The 23,653-nt window shown below is 37.8% G+C and overlaps 1 protein-coding gene across 1 annotated transcript; it reads left to right on the top strand.

The window, feature by feature from the left end:
* Positions 1 to 11,011: 11,011 nt before the first annotated feature.
* Positions 11,012 to 11,952, top strand: LOC309826955 (olfactory receptor-like protein OLF3; the record flags this gene model as incomplete). Its single annotated transcript, XM_082661414.1, is given in 3 exon segments — positions 11,012 to 11,281; positions 11,285 to 11,642; positions 11,645 to 11,952. Coding segments are annotated over 3 exon segments (936 nt in total).
* Between the last annotated feature and the right edge of the window lie 11,701 nt (positions 11,953 to 23,653).

Here is a 23,653-nt window from a genome sequence, read left to right as displayed (position 1 = left end):
CCTCAACTATAAAAAGAAGTAATAATATCCAGTGTGTGTGATTATTTTGAAGATTATAAATTATCTATGTAAAATGCCCAGTAGAGTGCTGCCATAGAGTAGGTATTCAACTGTTTTTAAAATAGCTTGTAGGACACAATTATAGCACTACACACTATGCAGAGTGACTCACAGTGAATGTTCTCCTTGTGCTGTGGCTCTAGTGGATCACTGTTCTGTGTCTGCTCCAGGTAGCCACCTTACCCAGAACCACGGCATCTGTCCACCCAATTTATTATCTCTCCATCCATCCATCCACCCATTCATTATCCATTCATCCATCCAACTTTTCTGTCTCTGTCTATCTATTTATCTATCTATGTATTTTTTAGCTCCAAGCCAGACAAGACCTTTTTCATGATCTCCAAACACATGTATCAATGCTTGCTTAACTCCTTCCACTTACATTATATGAATCTCATTGATAACATAGTTAAAATAGAGCTGTTGTTCTTGCTTCCTCTATCCCAAGCTATTCCTTTCCTGTTGCCCCAATACGCCTTCACTGTTTTAGTAAAAGGATCCATCATACATCAGAGTAATTCTTGATTCCTTTATTTTACACCCTACCCAGCAATAGATTCCATTAGCTTGTCAACAAAATATGTGATCAACTGGTCTCTCTGTTTCCACTTCTGCTTTCTACATTCTATTCTGCACACAACAGCTTTAATTTTTAAAATTATTATTTGTTTTGTGACTTTATTTTGTAAACTAAAACACAGGCAGAACACCGCACTAAATAAATGTTAGCTTAGTGAATTATTGTAAGACAAACCCTCTTGTAACCACCACTCAAGTAAAAACAAAACAAAACAAAACAAAATAAAAAACAGTTCTGCCAGCTACTGTAGCAGTCACTCCATGTGCCCCATCATAATCACAACTTTTTCCCAAAAGTAACTGCTCTAGTGACCTCTGTAGTAATCACTGTCTTGCATTTCTTTATGGCTATATTATTCAAGCAAACATCCCTAGTCACTGTCACTGTAGTTTAGTTTTGCCCATTTTTTTCAATTTGATATGCTTTGAAATCTCATTAATCTATAGGTCCCCTCCAACTCTTTCTTTTCCCTACAATTTATTTGAGTGACCTGGGCCATTTGATCTGTAGAAGTCTCCTCTATCTTAGAAAATAAATCAAGTCACATCCTTTTCCTGCTTAGAATAAAATCCAGACTCCACAAGTACAGGACCTAACTTGGTCCAGCTGCCGCCTGCTTCTTCATCTGCATTTTGACTCCTTCCTCTCTCTGCTCTCATGGCACACTGCTTGTCTAACAAGGGTTGGAAGAAAACGGCTAAATCTCTATAAAAGGAAAATTTTTTTAACAAGTCATAGACATTCATGGAAAAAATAATTGTAGACCTGTACATTTTTTGTATGTGAAATCTGAGACTTATCCAATGTATTAATAATTTACTAATAAGCACTAATAAATTTAGTAATAAATAATTCCTTTCACTGGAAATTCTGAATCCTATCAATTAGCATCATGAATAACTGGGCTCAAATTTCTGAGTAAAATCTCAAGAGTAGAGATGTTTTGATCTCCCAGTTTTACAAGGAGGAAATTCAAGTTTCTGCCTTGGAAAGGGCAAAGTATTATATTCATCAGTTAGACTGTAAGGTTCTTGAGAGCAAGGGCTATGCCTTTTATCTTATTTGTGTTCCCAATGCCTTAACAGTGCTAATAAATTCCTGCCGATTGATTTATTAATTGAAATTTTCTTTACTGTTCTAGAGGTTGCCTCTTATGAAATATATGAAGATAATGCTTGTTGGAATTTAGTATAATAGTAAATAGGCTTTAAAAATCTCAGGCTCAGAGTTAATTGGTTCATAATACTGTTCAGTAGATGAAATATTATCACCCATACAAGGCTTCTTTTATTAATTAATTCTGTTTTATCCCATTCTTTATTCCTCAACTATTCTGATATGTTTAATGCATATAATGATGTTTGAGAGTACATTTATGTATTTAAAATAGAAACTACTCAGACTGTATCTTAGTTTTTTTTTTTTTTCTCAACACTATATTTTTAAGAATGATACATATTGCTAGTCTATTACTTTTAACTGTTCAGAGTAATCCACGGTGTTCACCATATTTTAGCTATGGTACCCAGCTCCCTACCCCCACATATAGCCCGAGGATGAACATCATAATACATGTGCACTTAAGGACCTGTGAGAATTTATTTAAGGAATATACACAGGAGCCAATTGCTAGGTAATGGATAATGCTCTCCAGAATGGCTTTATAAGTCTACACTCGTACGTCAGTGCCTGACGGCTCTTATCCATCCACAGCCTGCACGTTTTGAATTTTTCTAGCCTAAAAGATATAAAATTGTCTTACTTTGCATTACTCTGATAAGTAATCAGTATGAACGTGTCTTCATATGCTGAACTTCTGATTTGTCTGCCTTCACCCAGCACCACTCTATCCATGCCTTCCCCGCTTCAATTCGTGGTAACTCCGTCATTGCAGTGATTAGGCAATTTCCCAGTCTTTTTCTCATAAATTGGCAAGAGTAGCCTGTTGTCTCTATTTTCAAAATACATACATAGTATGATCACTTCTCAGCATCTCCACTCTTACACCCCAGTGTGAGCCGCCCTGACTTCCCACTTGGGTTACTGCCATTGCCTGCATCAAATTTCCCTGCTTCTATTCTTATATCCCAGCACTCAGTGATCCCTTTAAAACAGAACTCGAATCACGTCCTTCCTCCTTATATCCCAGCACTCAGTGGTCCCTTTAAAACAGAACTCGAATCACGTCCTTCCTCCTTATATCCCAGCACTCAGTGGTCCCTTTGAAACAGAACTCGAATCACGTCCTTCCTCCTTATATCCCAGCACTCAGTGGTCCCTTTAAAACAGAACTCGAATCACGTCCTTCCTTCTTTCAACCATGCAGTTATTCAGAATTAAATCCGAAGTATTTACAGTGAACACAGGCTTTTCTCCTAACTATGCCTCTCTACCTGGAATGCTTCGTTCTCAGTTAGCCACTTCCTCATCTCCTCCAATTCTTCATTTAACTATCATCACTGCCCTATTTGATGCTGCAGACTTTCTCCTTGCCCCCTACTCCTGTTCCCTCTTACCTTGTTATTTAGTTTTTTCCAAAGAACTTATCTTTTCTAACATATTTGCAGTTAACTCATTGTTTAATGTCTGTCTGTCATCCCTCCACTGCCCCCAGAATATAATGTAAGCCCCTTGAGAGCAGGGCTCTTTGGTTCAGGTAAATATATGTACCAAGAATATAGAATAGTGTCTGTCTTACAGTCAGCACCAAATAAATATTTCCTGAGTGAACCGTATTGTCAGCCTTTTGGGTTTCTGTTGCTGGACACTCTGTGTTCATCTTCTTTGCTCATTTTTCCTTTGAGTTTTCTACCATTTCCTTGTTGGTGTGTATATGATAAATATGAATCCTTTTTGGTTATAGCCATTGCAAATACATACCTCTGATCCATCGCCTCTCTGTCAGTTTTATTCATAGAATCCTTTGTTGAATGAAAAACCTTCATTTTGATATAATCCAAATTATCGCATTTTTGTCCAATGATTTATGCTTACGAAGTTTTGTTTTTCTAAAAAAAAAAAATCCCTGTATCTAGGTCATAATATATTCTGTGTTATTTAATTAAGTTTTATACTTTTACCTTTCACAGTATTTCTTTAGTTTATCTTTAGTATTTTAGTATTTCTTTAGACATCTGCTTCTACATATGTTGTTAAATATGGATCTAGTGTTTATGTCCATGTGTGGTCCATTTATTAAACAGTCTATTCTTTATTCAGTCATTTTAATAACTTTCATGTACATTAAGTTTACCTATATATGGGTCTGTCTTTGAATTCTATTCTATGTGTTCGTTTGTTCTTGCACCATGTAATCCTGTTACTCTACTTCTAAAAATTGAAGTATAGTTGACATACAATAGTATATCAGCTTCAAGTATAAAACATAGTAGTTTAACATGTATATACATTACAAATTGATCACCATGATAAGTCTAATAACCGTCTGTCACCAGATAAATCTATTACAAATTACTATGTTCCCAATACTGTTCATCACATTCCGTGATTTATTTATTTTGTAACTGGAAGTTGGTACCTCTTAATCTCTCTTGCCTATTTTCCCCAACCTCCCACCCCTCTTCCAATCACCAGTTTGTTTTCTTTATCTGTTAAGTCTGCTTCTGGTTTTTTTTGTTGGTTTGTTTTGTTTTTTTAGATTCCACATATAAGTAAAATCATTCAGTACTTCTCTTTCTCTGTTTGACTTATTTCACGTAGCATAATATCCTCTAGGTCCATCTGTGTTGTCACAAATGACAAAATTCCATTCTTTTTTATGGTTGAGTAATATTCCATTGTGTATATAGCTATATATCACCTCTTCATTATTTATTCATCTATCTGTAGACACTTAGGTTGTTTCTATATCTTGGCTACTGTAAATAAGGCTGCAGTGAACATAGGAGTACATATATCTTTTTGAATTAGTGTTTTTGTTTTCTTCAGAAAACACCCAGAAGTGGAACTACTGGACTGTGTAGTACTGTTTTTAATTTTTTGAGGAACCTCCACATTTTTCCATAGGGTTGCACCAATTTACATTCCCACCAACAGGAACTGCCTAGAGGGTTCCCCATTCTCCCCATCCTTGCCAAGAATTGTTATTTGTTGTCTGTTTGTTGATAGCCATTCTGACAGGTGTGAGGTGATACTGTGGTTTTGATTCACATTTCTCTGATGATTAGTGATGTTGAGCATCTTTTCATGTGTCTGTCGGCCATCTGTATGTCTTCTTTGGAAAAATGTCTATTCAGGTCCTGTGACCATTTTTTAACAGACCTCTTTGGGGTTTTTTTTTTTGATATTAAGTTGTGCGATTTCTTTAAATATTTTGGATATTAACCCCTTTTCCAGTATATCATTTGCAGATATTTTCCTTTGTTCAGTAGGTTGTCTTTTCATTTTATGATTTCCTTCATTATGAAAAAGCTTTTTAGTTTGATGTAGTCCCATTTGTTTAGTTTTGCTTTTATTTCCCTTGCCTGAGGAGACAGGCAAACACACACAAAATATTGCTGAGACTGATGTCAAAGAGTAAACTGCCTATGTTTTCTCCTAGAGTTTTATGGTTTTAGGTCACCAGAAGATGCTTTTGTCACCAGCTCCCAGAATAAGCCCTTCTCTGGGGCAATGCCAGGTAGTTGAGCAGAGGCTGAGAACAGACTGGGCACTCTGACATAGACAAGGCGTACAGTGGAAATCTCCCTTCCCACTCCTGGCAAAGGGAAATGGGGACTAGAGGTACCACTGCACAGCACTTAACATCCTCACTAGAGGGTTTTCACAGAGGAGGTTGTACTTTTATTAAAGGTTCCCAACGCTAAAAATCCCTAAGTACAAACCAGGATATGAAAGATCATCTTCCTTAAAGTGAAGGGAAAGGTGAAATTGCTAAGGTTACAGGATGTGATGGTAGAATTCCAAACCTGAGAGCAGCCCAATAATAAGCAACATCTGTTTAGGGATTGGCATAAAAAACTCTCCCTGTCCAACCTCGGATTAGATGATGTACCATAGAGCATCTCAGTGGTCCTGTGAGTTGCCTGGTCCAGGAGCTATTGCTTAGAGGAACGTGGAGATGGATGAGTTGGAATGAGAAAGTTTCGATTTAATCTTCACGGTCCTAAAGTGGGATAAAAATTCCCACCATCCAAAAGTGTTATCACTGAAGACTCAGACACACTTCCCTTGAGAAATTAAAGTTTGGCAAGCTCCTTCTCATGCTCCAGGGACAAGGAAACAAAATGTTCATTTGCAAAGTTGAAATGTAGGTTAGGGTGTTAGATGCAGAAGTGACCAGACAGAGGGAAATGGAAAATAAAAGAAATCTAATAAACAAAAAATAATTGGCCCCTTGAGGTTTTATCACTAAGTTATAAAAAGTTACCTGTTCCAACTGCACTTGCTTCAAATTCCATAACTTTCCCAGCCCTGCCATCTTTCCAAGGCACAGGGTGGCCTCCTCCATTCTCCAGAGGTGAGCCAGGCGTTTTCAGTCTTTCTTCATCACTCATTTAGCAACATAAATTGTGAAACCAGGTTCCTGTGATCCATGGCCTCTCCTGCCATACTCCTCAAACCTAAGAGTATGGTGGCTTGATATATTGGCCTCTAGTAGAAATTTATCCTAAAAAATATGTTCTGGCTCTTCAGATTATGTTTGTGAGTGTACAGCTGAGTAGGTTTGCAAAGGAGCTTGTCAACAGCTTGAGCGTGAGTGAGTGTGCTTATGTGTGGGATCCAAAGAGGACACTATGGAAAGTGTTCCTCTGAGTGGAGAGAACTCCTGGCTCTCTCCTCCACCTGTGTAATGATTTTGGCTTAGCTACATGGCCACTCAACAGTTTTCCTCTGCCTTTGGTGTGACTGCCAAGTGACCTGGAAACATAGCCCACTCTTTATGTTAGTGCGATAGTAACTGTTTACACAGTAGGGGATGTATTGGCACTATTTATAAGCACTCACCACTACAGAGAATAGATTCCAAGTTCCCCGTGGGAGACAGCTCAGAAGGGACAAATCTTCCCAACCAGATAAAACTCATACCTTCAGACCAGGACCCTTCGTCATGTCTCATCTCTTACTTGTTAGGGATATTTTTGGCTAGAGAAAACTATCCTTAGGTTCAGATCTTCTTTTGAAAGCTAATTAAAAAAAATAAGCACTCGATTTATCCATTTCTGTTAAATTGTTTTTTTTCCTTATTTTCCATAATTAGAGCCCTTAATTTTCTCTTATAAGAGAAAGAAAGAACTTCCTGCCATGTATCCATTATAAGATGTTGTGTTTTCATCACCATATGACACACAAAGTAGAAGCATGATCACCTTTTCAAATTTATGAAAGAGGCCAGTTAATCACATACTTCATGAAGAGAGTCCCTAATAGGGGTGATGGGCTGTGTTTCTTTTCCTTATGTTGCTGATGTGGCTTGAAGGCCAGACTTCAACTTCATAGGTGAGTGAGAAGTACCTGCTCTGGTCCACCATGACTGTGAAGTAAATGGATCAAAAGTAGGAACTCAATTAGTCCTCTCGATATGTCTTCTGATTTCCATGTTAGGTGAATCCACAACCTTTAAAAAATGACTGTGCTATACACAAGGTCTGCTATGTGTAGGAGCAGGATGATTGACGTGCCCCAGGCTATCAGATAATCCTGTTTACCTGCTGACTCCTCCATGGTCTAGTCCTCTTCCCATCTGTAAAACAGAGCTAATAAGCCAAAGTTCAGAGTGTTGTTGTGAATATTATGACACTATATTATATTAGTAGATGCATAAAGTAGTATGATGCCTAGTACAGAGTAAGTGTTCAGCAAATGAAGTATTTATATCAACTCAGTATAAAAATAAGTGTAATTATGATTCTTATTTCTTCTCTTACCATCTTTCCCACTCCAGTGGATTTTTGCCCTCTGGGCAAAAGTGTTTCAGGAGCTTGTTTGTTTTCTTCCTGCCATCTGTCTCCAAAATAATAGACAAGACTGAGAACATTTTCTAAAACTGAACCTTACCATTCAGTGATTCACAGGGCAATTGACCTGTTAAATTATTTGAAACAGTTTTACAAAGAAACAGGTTTACTTTGACTTTACACATCACTTTTTAAAAATATCAAATGTACTTTATTTAAAAAAGACAAAATTGCTTGCAAGTAATGTGTCCCTTGGAAATTCACTTGCTTGACTTCATTACTGAGCAAAAGCAACATGACTTTAAGCACAGATACCCTTTTTTTGGGATATAGTTTTGGAGATAGGTAAAAAGACACCATTTATATTTTTGTTGTTACATTGACTTTTTTTTTTTTTTTTTTTTTTTTTTTTTTTTTTTTTTACATCTTTATTGGGGTATAATTGCTTTTGTTACATTGACTTTTAAAAATTGACATTCGTTTGAGTCCTGGTTATAGAAGTGTAAACAGTGTAAATGAATCTACCGTTAACTATCACTGTCACATCCATGCTACCTATCTGCACATATATACCTGCTGATAAACCTGGAAGAGTTCCTGCATCACAGTTACATTTGAGCCCCGGGAGACAGGCCTGAACATACAACGTAGGACAAATCACTGGTATTCCTTTAAAGAACAGGTCACAGTAGAAATACTTCTTGGAAACAATTCATCCACTTTGGTATGTTTTAGGTGTTATTAGTGATTTACATAGTTGTTTATTTAATTAAATCATAACATAAAGCATTAAACACAAAATATTAATTTCTTCAATATCTATGTTGTTAGCAATTTTGAAAAAAATACACACATATATACAGTTGACCTTTGAAACATGGGTTTGAACTGTGTGAGTTCACTAATACGTGGAACCACAAATATATGATATATATACACATCATGGCCATCTATAGCCATCATGATATTAGGTGGGGAAGGAGAAAGTAAAAAGAAGAGCAAACACTTCCATGTGGAGAAAATATAGTTCAGATGCTTAGATGCAAAACTGATATCCCCAGATAAAGTACTTATAATGAATTTTCCAGAAAACTCCCTTGTCTGTCACAATGGGCCTGATGACTCTCTCAGTCCAAATATTCTGAAAACTGCAAGCATAGGCAGCCATATATTGGGAATAAAGTGAATGGATGCGGAAGGATGGATGGGTCTTGCATGTAGCTGTATTTTATAGTGTGGTCTCTAGCTATTGGTAAATCTCTAAAAAGCACTGGAATGCCAGAGTCCATTTACATAGGAATAGGAGAGCACTGTAGATATTACCAGTCCATATTTTTATCATGGCTTGAAATGACTAGGAAAATTTCCAACAAGTATAATGACAATTTTTATTCCAGTGTAAAATGTAGCAGAACAAAAAGAAATTGATTTATAAATAGGTAAAATGCAAAATAAAATTACAAAGAAGGGAATGCACAATAATTAAGACTAGGCTATTGGTTTGTAGCTGTGAGGCTGACAAGCTGTTAATTTTCAACATTCTAGAAAAAAACTCATTCTTGATTATAAACTATACCTATTTGTCATCAAGAGTTTGAATTCTTTATCTTTTCATATAGTGAAGAATATTATTTATATCTTTAAATATTGTGCATTTCTTTGCCAATGTTGCAGTTCAGTGTCTTGTTCCAATCAATTTTGGTGTAAGTGACTGAATGCTTTCAGTGCAAGGCCTTGAACGTGGTATCTGACATTGTTTGATCATTTCGACTAATTTCTGTGTGATACTCAATTTCTGAAAGCTCTCTTTTTAATAGTTCCTTGACATTTTGGACCTTATTCAAAGCAATATTAAATTCTGAATATTTTATAACTAACCATATGATAATAAACTATAATATTAAGTCCTCCAACCATCTGTGTTATAAGTGGTGTGATCTGCAACAGTCATTCTGAAAGTTTTTATGCTGAAACTGGAAACTTTCAATAAGCGTCATCTGCTGTCCATCTATAATTATAGCATGAATAGTATAGAAGCCATGGGAATAATTCTCTTCACGTGACTCTTTCATGCACTGTCACAGGATTGTCTCAGAGACCTCAAACTCCCATCTGTGTATTTGAGTTATGGATCACTTATTTCTTTCTTTAAGTGAGCAAACATAAAAGAAATTTTGATTTTGGGTCAAAAAACTACTACTGTCTCTGTCGTCATGTTCTGTAATTAAGACCTGATTTTCTATCCTTCTGCCTTCTCTGCTGAGGACTGATCCCTGTTATATTGGGAAATAAGTTGTCCCTTCCTTGAGAAAACATTATTATTAAGTAATAACCTGACATCATTACATGCTTTATTAAATTTCCCTTGGGGGACATAAGAGAGAAACTTTAGCAGCTCTGTATACCTTCTCTTCATTCAGTCTGAGTCTTGAAGTTGGCCATCCTGGGTTGATCTTGCCCACCTGGGCCACTGGTATGAGGTGGGTGGAGAGGAGGCCTTCCACCTGCCACTCTCAAATTAAAAGGGCAAATTACAGAAGGTAAATTCAAAATCACTTAGTAATAAGAAGTATGAGAATATCACTTAAAACATTCAGGATTTCATGGATACAGTTCATTAAGGAGGGGTGAGTAGAGTTGTGTCTGAGGTATCCAGAGTAAACAAAACAAGAAAGTTAAATGGTATAGAACAGGGCTTCCCTGGTGGCGCGGTGGTTGAGAATCTGCCTGCCAATGCAGGGGACACGGGTTCGAGCCCTGGTTTGGGAAGATCCCACATGCCGTGGAGCAACTAGGCCCGTGAGCCACAACTACTGAGCCTGCGCGTCTGGAGCCTGTGCTCTGCAACAAGAGAGGCCGCGACAGTGAGAGGCCTGCGCGCCATGATGAAGAGTGGCCCCCGCTCGCTGCAACTAGTGAAAGCCCTCGCACAGAAACGAAGACCCAACACAGCAAAAATAAATAAATAAATTTACTGAAAAACAAACAACAACAACAAAAAAACGCACACACACATTTAAAAAAAAATATGGTATAGAACATCATGTAGAATTCAGAAAAAGTCATGTGGGCTAAAGAATGTCGCACCAGAAAGAAAGAAATTATCCCCTATAATAACTACTAAATTGACTAGGATTTTGTCTGACCACTTCATTAATTTCTTTCCTCCATTTAAGAGCAGATGTTTAGGAGAAGAAATTATCTTCCAATAAGTTGAATTTCAAGAATGTAACTTTTTTCTCCTTGATTTCCAGCTGCAAAACTGGGTCCCATTGTGTTCTTCGTCTACGGATATGTTCAAGCAGAGTTTGGATGATGATTTGGCCGAGACATTCAAGGGGAACTTTAAGTTCAGGTGGGTGGGTTCTCCCTGTGGTCTAAAAGCCACCTTCCAATTCTGATTTTCCTTAATTTGTTATTTTGACATCATTAGTTCAGTCCGGAGAAACTCATGGGCCAGGGAAATAAAACGCAGACATGGGTGAGTGAGTTCATTTTGCTGCGGCTGTCCAGTGACTGGGGGACTCAAGTCTCCCTTTGTGTCTTGATCTTGGCCACGTACTTGGCGACTGTTGTGGGAAATTTCCTCATTCTTCTTCTGATCGGACTGCACAGCAGGCTGCATACCTCCATGTATTTCTTCCTTAGCGTTTTATCTTTTGTGGACCTTTGTTATGTAAACAGCTTTGCCCCACAAATGCTGGCCCACCTGCTCTCAGTCTAGAAGTCCATCCCGTTCCACAGCTGTGTGCTCCAGCTCTGTGCACCCCTGGCACTGGGTGGGTCTGCGTTCTTTCTGCTGGGAGCCCTGGCCTATGACCGCTGCGTGATGGTGTGCTACCCGCTGCACTACACAGTCGTCATGCACAGAGGGCTGTGCCTGGGGCTGGCTGCCGGCTGCCTGGTGGCTGGTTTCGTGAATTCACTGATGGAAACAGTCATCACCTTTCGGCTTCTCCCGTGTCACAGTGTTATTAATCACTTTGCCTGTGCGACGCTGGCAGGGCTGCGGCTAGTCTGTGTGGACGTCTGCTTCAGTGCGGTCATGGTGGCCGCCTCAGTATTTCCGGTGGTCATGCTTCCCGTCCCCTGGCTCTGGTCTCCTGTGGCCGCACAGTTGTGGCCATTCTGCGCATTCGTTCTACTGAGAGACGTAGCAGAGTGTCCGGGACGCGCGCTTCTCACCTCACTGTGGTTTGCGTGTGCTTCGGGACTGCCATCTCCACCTACCTGGGGCCACGGTCAGCCTCCTCAGTGGAAGAGGAGAAGACGGTTGCTCTGTTCTATGCTGTGGTGGCACCTATGTTGAACTCCTTGATTTACAGCTTGAGGAATAAAGACGTTACGGCTGCTCTCTATAAATTTTTAGAGAAATTCAGAGATAAAGGGTAAAGACTTTAAGAACTTCTTGCTATCTATTAGCAGAATCAAAAGGGGGATCAGATAAGTGAAGGTGGGACTGCCACACTCACACTAAGGAAGACTATTATGGTCAGACCCTCGCTTTCAAATGAAGAATTCCTCCACGTGATTAATGGCTTTCCTTATATAGGCCAATACCAGATAATTTACATGGCAGTGATTCAGCAGAGGGCCTTTTTTTAGATCGTCTTCTCTCAGGTATTCAGTAGTATTTAGACATCATCTGCCTATATAAAAATTTTATTAGCGTACCAGTGTTTAAAGAAATGAGCCATGACTTCATCAAGCAGACCTGGTTTGTGGAGTGAATGGGTAGATGAATTCCACCAATTAGGTTCACATACTTTTGTGGAACAGAACAGATAATGTCTGTTTTTCTTTCTACATGACAATACTCCAGTTGTTTGTAGAATAGCTTAATTTCCTCCAGGATAACCACAAATGGTTTTTTCAACTCTTTAAAAAATAATATCAGTTTTGAAACTTTCAGTACCATCTGTGCCTTAGTCTAGACTGTGATATTATATCCTGAAATAAATAATATATGATAGAATGTTTGTTCCAGGCATTATGCTGGATCTCATTTGCTTTTAAGATGAGAAATCTGTGGCTTCACTGTAGTCTTTTTTTATTGTGGTAAAACATACAATATGTAACAAAATTTGCTGTTTTAGTCATTTTTAAGTGTACAGTTCAGTGGTGTTAATTACATTTGCAATGCTGTGCAAACATCACCACTATCTTATTTCCAAAATTATTCATTACCAGTCTTTTTTTGGTGGTACGCGGGCCTCTCACTCTTGTGGCCTCTCCCGCTGTGGAGCATAGGCTCCGGACGTGCAGGCTCAGCAGCCATGGCTCATGGGCCTAGCCACTCCGCGGCATGTGGGATCTTCCCAGACCGGGGCACGAACCTGTGTCCTCTGCATCAGCAGGCGGACTCTCAACCACTTTGCCACCAGGGAAGCCCACCAGTCTTTTATACAACTAATTTCCCAAGACCTGGTTCCTATAATCTGGTTACAAAGACTCTACACCCATTACACTCTTTTCTTTTTTTTTAACTTAAACAAAGGTATATGCATTTTGTTCTGCTAATTGTTCCTGATTTTCACACATCACACCAACTTGCCAAGATTATTTTGAATTTTGATTCTCCAGTTCATTCCTTCTGTTTATTTTGTCTTTCTTTTTCAATGGATACAATAAGCAGAAAAAGTTATAAAAATAAACACCAAAATAGTACATGTCAATTATGTATCACTGCAAACTTGGAAGAAAGTGGTCCACAAGGTCTTATAGTTGGAATCGTATAGTATGCAGCCTTTTCAGATTGACTACTTTCACTTAGAGATTTACATTTAAGTTCATTCATGTCTTTTCATGGCTTAATCATTCCTTTTTGGAACTGAATAAAATTCTATTGTCTGCATGTAGCACAGTTCATTCATTTACCTACTAAAGGATATCTTGTTTGCTTCTGAGTTTTGGTAATTGTGAATAAAGCTGCTTATAAACATTCGTGTGCAGGTTTTGTGTGAACATATTTTCAATTCCTTTGGGTAAATACCAAGTAGCATGATTGCTGGATTGTATGGTAAAGGTATGTTTTGCTTTGTAGGAAACCACCAAACTGTCTTCCAAAGTGGCTGTATCACTTTGCGTTCCCACAAGCAATGAATGAGAGTTTCTATTGCTCCATATTTCACCAGCATTTGGTGTTGTCAGTGTTTTGTATTTTGGCCATTCTAACAGGTGTGTAGTGGTATTTTACTGTTGATTTAATTTGCATTTCCCCGATGACACATGATATGAAGCATCTTTTCATATGTTTATTTGCCAACTCGATATATTCTTTGGTGACGTGTCTGTTAAGGTCTTTGGGCCATTTTTTAATCAGGTTGTTTGTTTTCTTATTGTTGATTTTTAAGAGTTACTTGTATATTTTAGATAACAGTTCTGTATCAGATGTATCTTTTGCAAAAATTTTCTCTCAGCATCTGGATTGTCATTCCATTCTCTTGACATCATTCACTTTTAAATGGTGATAGAAATACATACTTACATACGCAAGAACTCAAAATTATGACCCATTCATCCTTCATTAAGACTACAGGCAATACAACAAAAAATGTGAAAACTTCAAACAAAAGATGGTTTAAATGAAGGACTGGGGGGCATGAAACTGAAGTTGTGATAAGACAGGCAACAAGCTAAAACCTTCTGAGTGTAAAATTGAGTTTTAAAAGCTCTAAATTTCGAGGAGAAGAACCAAGATGGCGGAGTAGAAGGATGTGCTCTCACTCCCTCTTGCGGGAACACCAGAATCACAACTAGCTGCTGGACAGTCATCAACAGGAAGACACTGGAACTCACCAAAATAGATACCCTACATCCAAAGACAAAGGAGAAGCCACAATGAGACAGTAGGAGGGGCACAATCACAGTAAAATCAAATCCCATAACTGGTGGGTGAGTGACTCACAGACTGGTGAACACTTATACCACAGAAGTCCACCCACTGGAGTGAAGGTTCTGAGCCCCACGTCAGGCTTCCCAACCTGGGGGTCTGGCAATGGGAGGAGGAATTCCCAGAGAATCAGACTTTGAAGCCTAGTGGGATTTGATTGCAGGACTTCGACAGGACTGGAGAAAACAGAGACTCCACTCTTGGAGGGCACAAAGCAGTGTGTGCATCGGGACCCAGGGGAAGGAGCAGTGACCCCAGGGGAGACTGAACCAGACCTACCTGCTAGTGTTGGAGGGTCTCCTGCAGAGGCGGGGGGGGGGCGCTGTGGCTCACCGTGGGGACAAGGACACTGGCAGCAGAAGTTCTCAGAAGTACTCCTTGGTGTGAGCCCTTCTAGAGTCTGTCATTAGCTCCACAAAGAGCCCAGGTAGCCTCCAGTGTTGGGTTGCCTCAGGCCAAACAACCAACAGGGAGGGAACCCAGCCCAACCCATAACAGTCAAGTGGATTAAAGTTTTACTGAGCTCTGCCCACCAGAGCAACAGTCAGGTCTACCCACCACCAGTCCCTCCCATCAAGCCTCTTAGATAGCCTCATCCACCAGAGGGCAGACAGCAGAAGCAAGAAGAACTACAGTCCTACAGCCTGTGGAACAAAAACCACATTCACAGAAAGATAGACAAGATGAAAAGGCAGAGGGTTATGTACCAGATGAAGGAAAAAGATAAAACCCCAGAAAAACAACTGAATGAAGTGGAGATAGGCAACCTTCCAGAAAAAGAATTCAGAATAATGATAGTGAAGATGATCCAGGGCCTCAGAAACAGAATGGCAGCAAAGATCAAGAAGATGCAAGAAATGTTTAACAAAGACCTAAAGAATTAAAGAACAAACAAACAGAGATGAACAATACAATAACTGAAATGAAAACTATACTAGAAGGAATCAACAGCAGAATAACTGAGGCAGAAGAATGGTAAGTGACCTGGAAGACAGAATGGTGGAATTCACTGCTGCGGAAGAGAATAAAGAAAAAAGAATGAATAGAAATGAAAACAGCCTAAGAGACCTCTGGGACAACATTAAATGCAACAACATTCGCATTATAAGGGTCCCAGAAGGAGAAGAGCGAGAGAAAGAACCAGAGAAAATATTTGAAGAGATTATAGTTGAAAACTTCCCTAACATGGGAAAAGAAATAGCCACCCAAGTCCATGAAGCACAGCAAGTCCCATACAGGATAAACCCAAGGAGAAACATGCTGAGACACATAGTAATCAAATTGGCAAAAATTAAAGGCAAAGAAAACTTACTGAAAGCAGCAAGGGAAAAACGACAAATAACATACAAAGGAACTCCCATAAGGTTAACAGCTGATTTCTCAGCAGAAACTCTACAAGCCAGAAAGGAGTGGCATGATATACTTAAAGTGATGAAAGGGAAGAATCTACAACCAAGATTACCCAGCTAGGATCTCATTCAGATTCGATGGAGAAATCAAAAGCTTTACAGAAAAGCAAAAGCTAAGAGAATTCAGCAGCACCAAACCAGCTCTACAACAAATGCTGAAGGAACTTCTCTAAGTGGGAAACACAAGAAAAGAAAAGGACCTACCCAAAACAATTAAGAAAATGGTCATAGGAACATACATAGTGATAATTACCTTAAACATGAATGGATCAAGTGCTCCAACCAAAAGACAAATGCTTGCTGAATGGATACAAAAATAAGACCCATATATATGCTGTCTACAAGAGGCCCACTTCAGACCTAGGGACACACACAGACTGAAAGTGAGGGGATGGAAAAAGATATTCCATGCAGATGGAAATCAAAACAAAGCTGGAATAGCTATACTCATATCAGATAAAATAGACTTTAAAATAAAGAATGTTCCAAGAGACAAGGAAGGACACTACATAATGATCAAGGGATCAATCCAAGAAGAAGATATAACAATTATAAATATATATGCACCCAACATAGGAGCACCTCAATACATAAGGCAACTGCTAACAGCTATAACAGAGGAAATTGACAGTAACACAATAACAGTGGGAGACTTTAACACCTCACTTACACCAATGGACAGATCATCCAAAATGAAAATAAATAAGGAAACACAAGCTTTAAATGACACAATAGACCAGATAGATTTAATTGATATTTATAGGACATTCCATCCAAAAACAACAGATTACTCTTTCTTCTCAAGAGCGTACAGAACATTCTCCAGGATAGATCACGTGTTGGGTCACAAATCAAGCCTCAGTAAATTTAAGAATATTGAAATCATATCAAGCATCTTTTCTGACCACAACGCTATGAGATTAGAAATGAACTACAGGAGAAAAAAAGTAAAAGACACAAACACACGGAGGCTAAACAATACGTTACTAAATACCCAAGAGATCACTGAAGAAATCAAAGAGGAAATAAAAAAATACCTAGAGACAAATGACAATTAAAATATGATGATCCAGAACCTATGGGATGCAGCAAAAGCAGTTCTAAGAGGGAGGTTTATAGCTATAAAAGCCTACCTCAAGAAACAAGAAAAATCTCAAGCAAACAATCTAACCTTACACCTAAAGGAACTAGAGAAAGAAGAACAAACAAAACCCAAAGTTAGCATAAGGAAAGAAATCACAAAGGTCAGAGCAGAACGAAATGAAATAGAAACAAAGAAAACAGTAGCAAAGATCAATAAAACTAAAAGCTGGTTCTTGGAGAAGATAAACAAAATTGATAAACCATTAGCCAGACTCATCAAGAAATAGAGGGAGAGGACTCAAACCAATAAAATTAGAAATGAAAAAGGAGAAGTTACAACAGACACCGCAGAAGTACAAAGCATCCTAAGAGACTACTACAACAACTTTATGGCAATAAAATGGGCAACGTGGAAGAAATGGACAAATTCTTAGAAAGGTATAACCTTCCAAGACTGAACCAGGAAGAAACAGAAAATATGAACAGACCAATCACAAGTAATGAAATTGAAACTGTGATTCAAAATCTTCCAACAAACAAAAGTCCAGGACCAGATGGCTTCACAGGTGAATTCTATCAAACATTTAGAGAAGAGCTAACACCCATCCTTCTCAAACTCTTCCAAAAAATTTCAGAGGAAGGAACACTCCCAAACTCATTCTATGAGGCCACCATCACCCTGATACCAAAACCAGACAAAGATACTACAGAAAAAGAAAATTACAGACCAATATCATTGATGAATATAGATGCAAAAATCCTCAACAAAATACTAGCAAACGGAATCCAACAACACATTAAAAGGATCATACACCATGATCAAGTGGGATTTATCCCAGGGATGCAAGGATTCTTCAATATACGTAAATCAATCAATGTGATAAACCATATTAACAAATTGAAGAATAAAAACCATATGATCATCTTAATAGATGCAGAAAAAGCTTTTGACAAAATTCAACACCCATTTATGATAAAAACTCTCCAGAAAGTGGGCACAGAGGGAACCTATCTCTATGTAATAAAGGCCATATATGACAAACCCATAGCAAACAACATTCTCAATGGTGAAAAATGGAAAGCATTTCCTCTAAGATCAGGAAGGAGACAAGGATGTCCACTCTCACCACTTTTATTCAACGTAGTTTTGGAAGTCCTAGCCATGGCAATCAGAGAAGAAAAAGAAATATAAAGAATACAAATTGGAAAAGAAGAAGTAAAACTCACTGTTTGCAGATGACATGATACTATACATAGAGAATACTAAAGGTGCCACCAGAAAACTACTAGAGCTAATCAATGAATTTGGTAAAGTAGCAGGATACAAAATTAATGCACAGAAATGTCTTGCATTCCTGTACACTAATGATGAAAAGTCTGAAAGAAAAATTAAGGAAACACTCCCATTTACCAGTGCAACAAAAAGAATAAAATACCTAGGAATAAACCTACCTAGGGAGACAAAAGACCTGTATGCAGAAAACTATAAGACACTGATGAAAGAAATTAAGGATGGTACCAACAGATGGAGAGATATACCATGTTCTTGGATTGGAAGAATCAACATTGTGAAAATGACTATACTACCCAAAGCAATCTACAGATTCAATGCAATCCTTATCAAATTACCAATGGCATTTTTTACGGAACTAGAACAAAAAGTCTTAAAATTTGTATGGAGACTGAAAAGACCCCGAATACCCAAAGAAGTCTTGAGGGAAAAAAACAGAGTGGGAGGAATCAGACTCCCTGACTTCAGACTATACTACAAATCTACAGTAATCAAGACAATATGGTACTGGCACAAAAACAGAAACATAGATCAATGGAACAAGATAGAAAGCCCAGAGATGAACCCACGCACCTATGGTTAACTAATCTGTGACAAGGAGGCAAAGATATACAATGGAGAAAAGACAGTCTCTTCAATAAGTGGTGCTGAGAAAACTGGACAGCTACATGTAAAAGAATGAAATTAGAAGACTCCCTAACACCATACACAAAAATAAACTCAAAATGGATTCGAGTCCTAAATGTAAGACCGGACACTATAAAATTATTAGATGAAAACATAGGAAGAACACTCTTTGAGATAAATCACAGCAAGATCTTTTTGGATCCACCTCCTAGAGAAATGGAAATAAAAACAAAAATAAACAAATGAGACCTAATGAAACTTCAAAGCTTTTGCACAGCAAAGGAAACCATAAACAAGACGAAAAGACAACCCTCTGAATGGGAGAAAATATTTGCAAACGAATCAGTGGACAAAGGATTAATCTCCAAAATATATATACAGCTCATGCAGCTCCATATTAAAGAAACAAACAACCCAATCCAAAAACAGGCAGAAGACCTAAATAGACATTTCTCCAAAGAAGACATACAGATGGCCAAGAAGCACATGAAAAGCTGCTCAACATCACTAATTATTAGAGAAATACAAATCAATACTACAGTGAGCTATCACCTCACACCAGTTAGAATAGGCATCATCAGAAAATCTACAAACAACAAATGCTGAAGAGGGTTTGGAGGAAAGGGAACCCTCTTGCACTGTTGGTGGGAATGTAAATTGATACAGCCACTATGGAGGACAGTATGGAAGTTCCTTAAAAAACTAAAACTAGAACTACCATATGATCCAGCAATCCCACTAGTGGGCATATATCCAGAGAAAACCATAATTCAAAAAGACACGTGCATCCCAATATTCATTGCAGCAGTATTTACAATAGCCAGGTCATGGAAGCAACCTAAATGCCCATCGACAGACGAATGGATAAAGAAGATGTGGCGCATATTTACAATGGAATGTTACTCAGCCATAAAAAGGAACGAAATTGAGTCATTTGTTGAGACGTGGATGGATCTAGAGACTGTCATACAGAGTGAAGTAAATCAGAAAGAGAAAAACAAATATCATATATTAACACATGGATGTGGAACCTAGAGAAATGGTACAGATGAACTGGTTTGCAGGGCAGAAGTTGAGACACAGATGTATAGAACAAACGTATGGACACCAAGGGGGGAAACTCATGGTGGGGTGGGGATGGTGGTGTGATGAACTGGGCGATTGGGATTGACATGTATACACTGATGTGTATAAAATTGATGACTATTAAGAACCTGCAGTATAAAAAAACAAACAGAAAAAAAACAACTAAACTTTCTTTGGGTTATTTGTATGAAAATATGTTAATATAAATGTTTCAGGTATTACATGAAAGTTCTAAAAATCTTATATGTTCTTTTATAATGTTATAAGTCATAATTCTAGTTATTACTTTAAAATGTATATGTCAGAAATAACTAAATTTCCTTGTCAATTGCATTATTATGAACTTTCATCAAATCTTTAAGAAAAAAAAAACCAAAACTCTAAATTTCTTTATGTTGAAAGTGAAGAAACAAAGGCCAGAGTGGGGAGTACAAAATGAAGCTGCTGCCCCCCCGAGGGAATAAGGACTTGGATATAGCCCAGTGTCTAGAAAGAGGTCTTAATTACCTCTGATTAACCACTTTCCCTTAAGAGACTATCCCAAGTAATTCTTTCATGCCTCTTAACCCTGTGTATCTGAGGCTTGGCAGGAAGTCCACAGTTTACAGCTTGTCCTTCATCATCTGGGCTTTTATCTCAATTTGTCCTAAATATCTGACCAAAATACTAATCTGCTCTGATTATCACAATCATTCCCAGTTGTCCCCTGAAACTTGTGCTCCATTATCAGCAAAATGCTCTATATTCTGAATGGCTTTTTAAAAATGTATTCTTCTCTTTCGTACTTGAATGTCAAGCCGACTGTTCACTGAGAGCTCTGATTCCACTCAGTCCTCTGAAATGCACACTCATTTTCTCTAATACTGAGTAGGAAAGTGAAGAGGGTATCTTTCCTGATCCTCTGCCACTTCCAGACCATTGCTCTTTTTACTTTTTCCTAAATTACTCCAATTCCTTTGAAGCATATGGTATCAGACTGTTGCACCATCATCCCCTCTTTTTTTCTTCACTTACCATCCATCCTCCTTATTTTACGCTGGTTTACTACTAATTCTGTTGTACACGTGAAAATTTCTACATCAATGCAAAAGATCCATTCAGTATCCTGGCATCTCTGTTATTTGACTTTCTATTTCTTTCCATTGTTTTGTCCTCTGACCCACTTCAGTCATCAACTTTGGTGATCATACCCTAGACCTCTGCTCATACTCCATTATTAGAGAAATGCAAATCAAAACTACAATGAGATTATCACCTCACACCAGTCAGAATGGCCATCATCAAAAAGTCTACAAATAATAAATGGAGATGGTGTGGAGAAAAGGGAACCCTCCCACAATGTTGGTGGGAATGTAAATGGTACAACCACTATGGAGAATAGTGTGGAGGTTCCTTAAAAAACTAAAAATAACATTACCATATGATCTAGCAATCCCACTCCTGGGCACAAGAAAACTATATTTCAAAAAGATATATGCATCCAGTGTTCATAGCAGCACTATTTACAGTAGCCAAGACGTGGAAGCAACCTAAATGTCCATTGACAGATGAATGGATAAAGAAGATATGGTACGTATATACAATGGAATTACTACTAAGTCATAAAAAAGAATGAAATAATGTCATTTGCAGCAATATGGGTGGATCTAGAGATTATCATACTAAGTGAAGTAAATCAGAAAGAGAAAGATGATTACCATGTGATATCACTTACATGTGGAATCTAAAATGTGACACAAATGAACTCATTCATGAACAGAAACAGACTCACAGACAGAAAACAAACTTAGGGTTACCAAAGGGGAAAATGGGGCTGGGGAGGGATAAATAGGGAGTTTAGGATTGGCAGATACAAACTACTATATATAAAATAGATAAACAAGGTCCTACTGTATAGCACAGGGAACTATATTCAATATTGTGTAATAAATCATAATGGAAAATAATATGAAAAAGAAAAAATATATACACTTTGGTCTACATCAGAAAAACTAACACAACATTGTTATCAACTATACTTCAAAAAATTAATTTGTTCAAAAAAATACTAAGACAATATTTTCAATAGATTTACACCAATAATCTCAAGAATTTAGATGAAATAGATAAAATCCTGGAAAATCAAAAAGTACCAAAACCTGCATAAGAAGAAATAGGTAACCTGCAAATTTTCTACCTATAAAAGAAATTGAAGGTACAATGAAAAACCTTTCCTGGCCCAGATGGCTCCTCTAGTGAATTCTATTAAACTATATATACTAGTTCAAACTCTTCCAAAAAACAGAAAAGGAGTAAACACCACATTATTTTATGAAGCCAGTATTACCCTCACACTGAACCAAACCAAGACATTACAAGAAGAAAACCACAGACCAATAACATTCATGAACAGACACACAGAATTCTAAAAATATTACCAAATATTACCAAATAAAATCTGGTAATTTACAAAAAAAGAACAGTTTATATTTTAGTTTAAATAAATCAGTGTACATATTTCAGTATATCAACAGACTAAAAGGGAAAACCAATTGATCACCTCAATAGATGGCAAAAAAGTAAATAAATTCAACATTAATTATAAAAATCTTTACTAGGTGTAGAAGGAAACTTCTTAACCTAATAAAGTTTATATATAAATAACATAGCTAACATCATACTTAATGGTGAAAAACTGAATAATTTTCCCTTTGAGATTGTGAACAGTACCTGATGTCCATGATCATCATTTTTCTTTATCTGGAAATTCTGGCCAAAGTGATAAGGCCAGAAAAAGAAAAGGAATGCAAATTAGAAAGAAAGAAATAGAATCATTTTTATTCTCAGGCAACATTATCATTTACATAGAAAATCTCCAAGAATCTACAATAAAGGCCTTGGAATTAATAAGGGAGTTTGGCAAAGTTGAAAGATGCAAAGACAATATACAAAGTATGTGTGTGTATATATGCATTTAAATATGTAGGTTAAATATATAAATATAAATTCTATACATATTTAAGGTAATGTTTCTGTAAACATTACTGAAAATGGTGAATAGGGAATTTCAAGACTTTATTTCTCCACAAAACAGCAAATAAGCTGGCAAAAACTTTTGGAATTAACTTTTGTAGAACTCCGAAATCTAGTAAAAAATTGACTACAAGAAGGGGAAAGATTAATAAAGACTGAAACTGCTGCATTTTGGTAAAATAGTGCTGGGGCATTTCAATTGCCCACTTATTACCTCTCACCTCCCATATTGGTGACAGCCATGAATGTGACAGTCTATACTCCTGGTGGAGGTTGCTAGTTAAAACCAGCAATCTGGACCTTATTGTCAAAGAATTTTGGTTGTTTCAACTTATCTGGCAGCTACCTGAAGGGCTGACATAAAGGCTTGCCTTTGTTTCACTGACTCAGTGTTCTTAGGGCTGGGATGGCTTTCCATGTGGCGTTTGCGGAAAGTATTTAAAGGCAAAAGTATTGCAGCCTGACACTAGGGTTAACAGTCGAGACAGCCAACAGCCAGACTGAAAAGATTGGGAAGGAAGAGGCTGGAAAAGGATATATATAGGAGAATAAGGGCTTTTAAAACCTCAGGTACATGCCAGGGAATTGAGAAGGCTTCAGGCATGCTCAAGGCTGGAGTCATGCTTAGAAAAAGGCTGAGAAGGATTTCGCCTCTGGGTGACCTTCAGGCTCTGCAGGAAGTGAAGACCAAGG

This window comes from Grampus griseus (genome assembly GCF_964374135.1).
Source record: "Grampus griseus genome assembly, chromosome: 9".
NCBI lineage: Eukaryota > Metazoa > Chordata > Mammalia > Artiodactyla > Delphinidae > Grampus > Grampus griseus.
The sequence above is the reverse complement of the archived record's forward strand: the minus strand, read 5'-3'. Positions and strand labels throughout refer to the sequence as shown.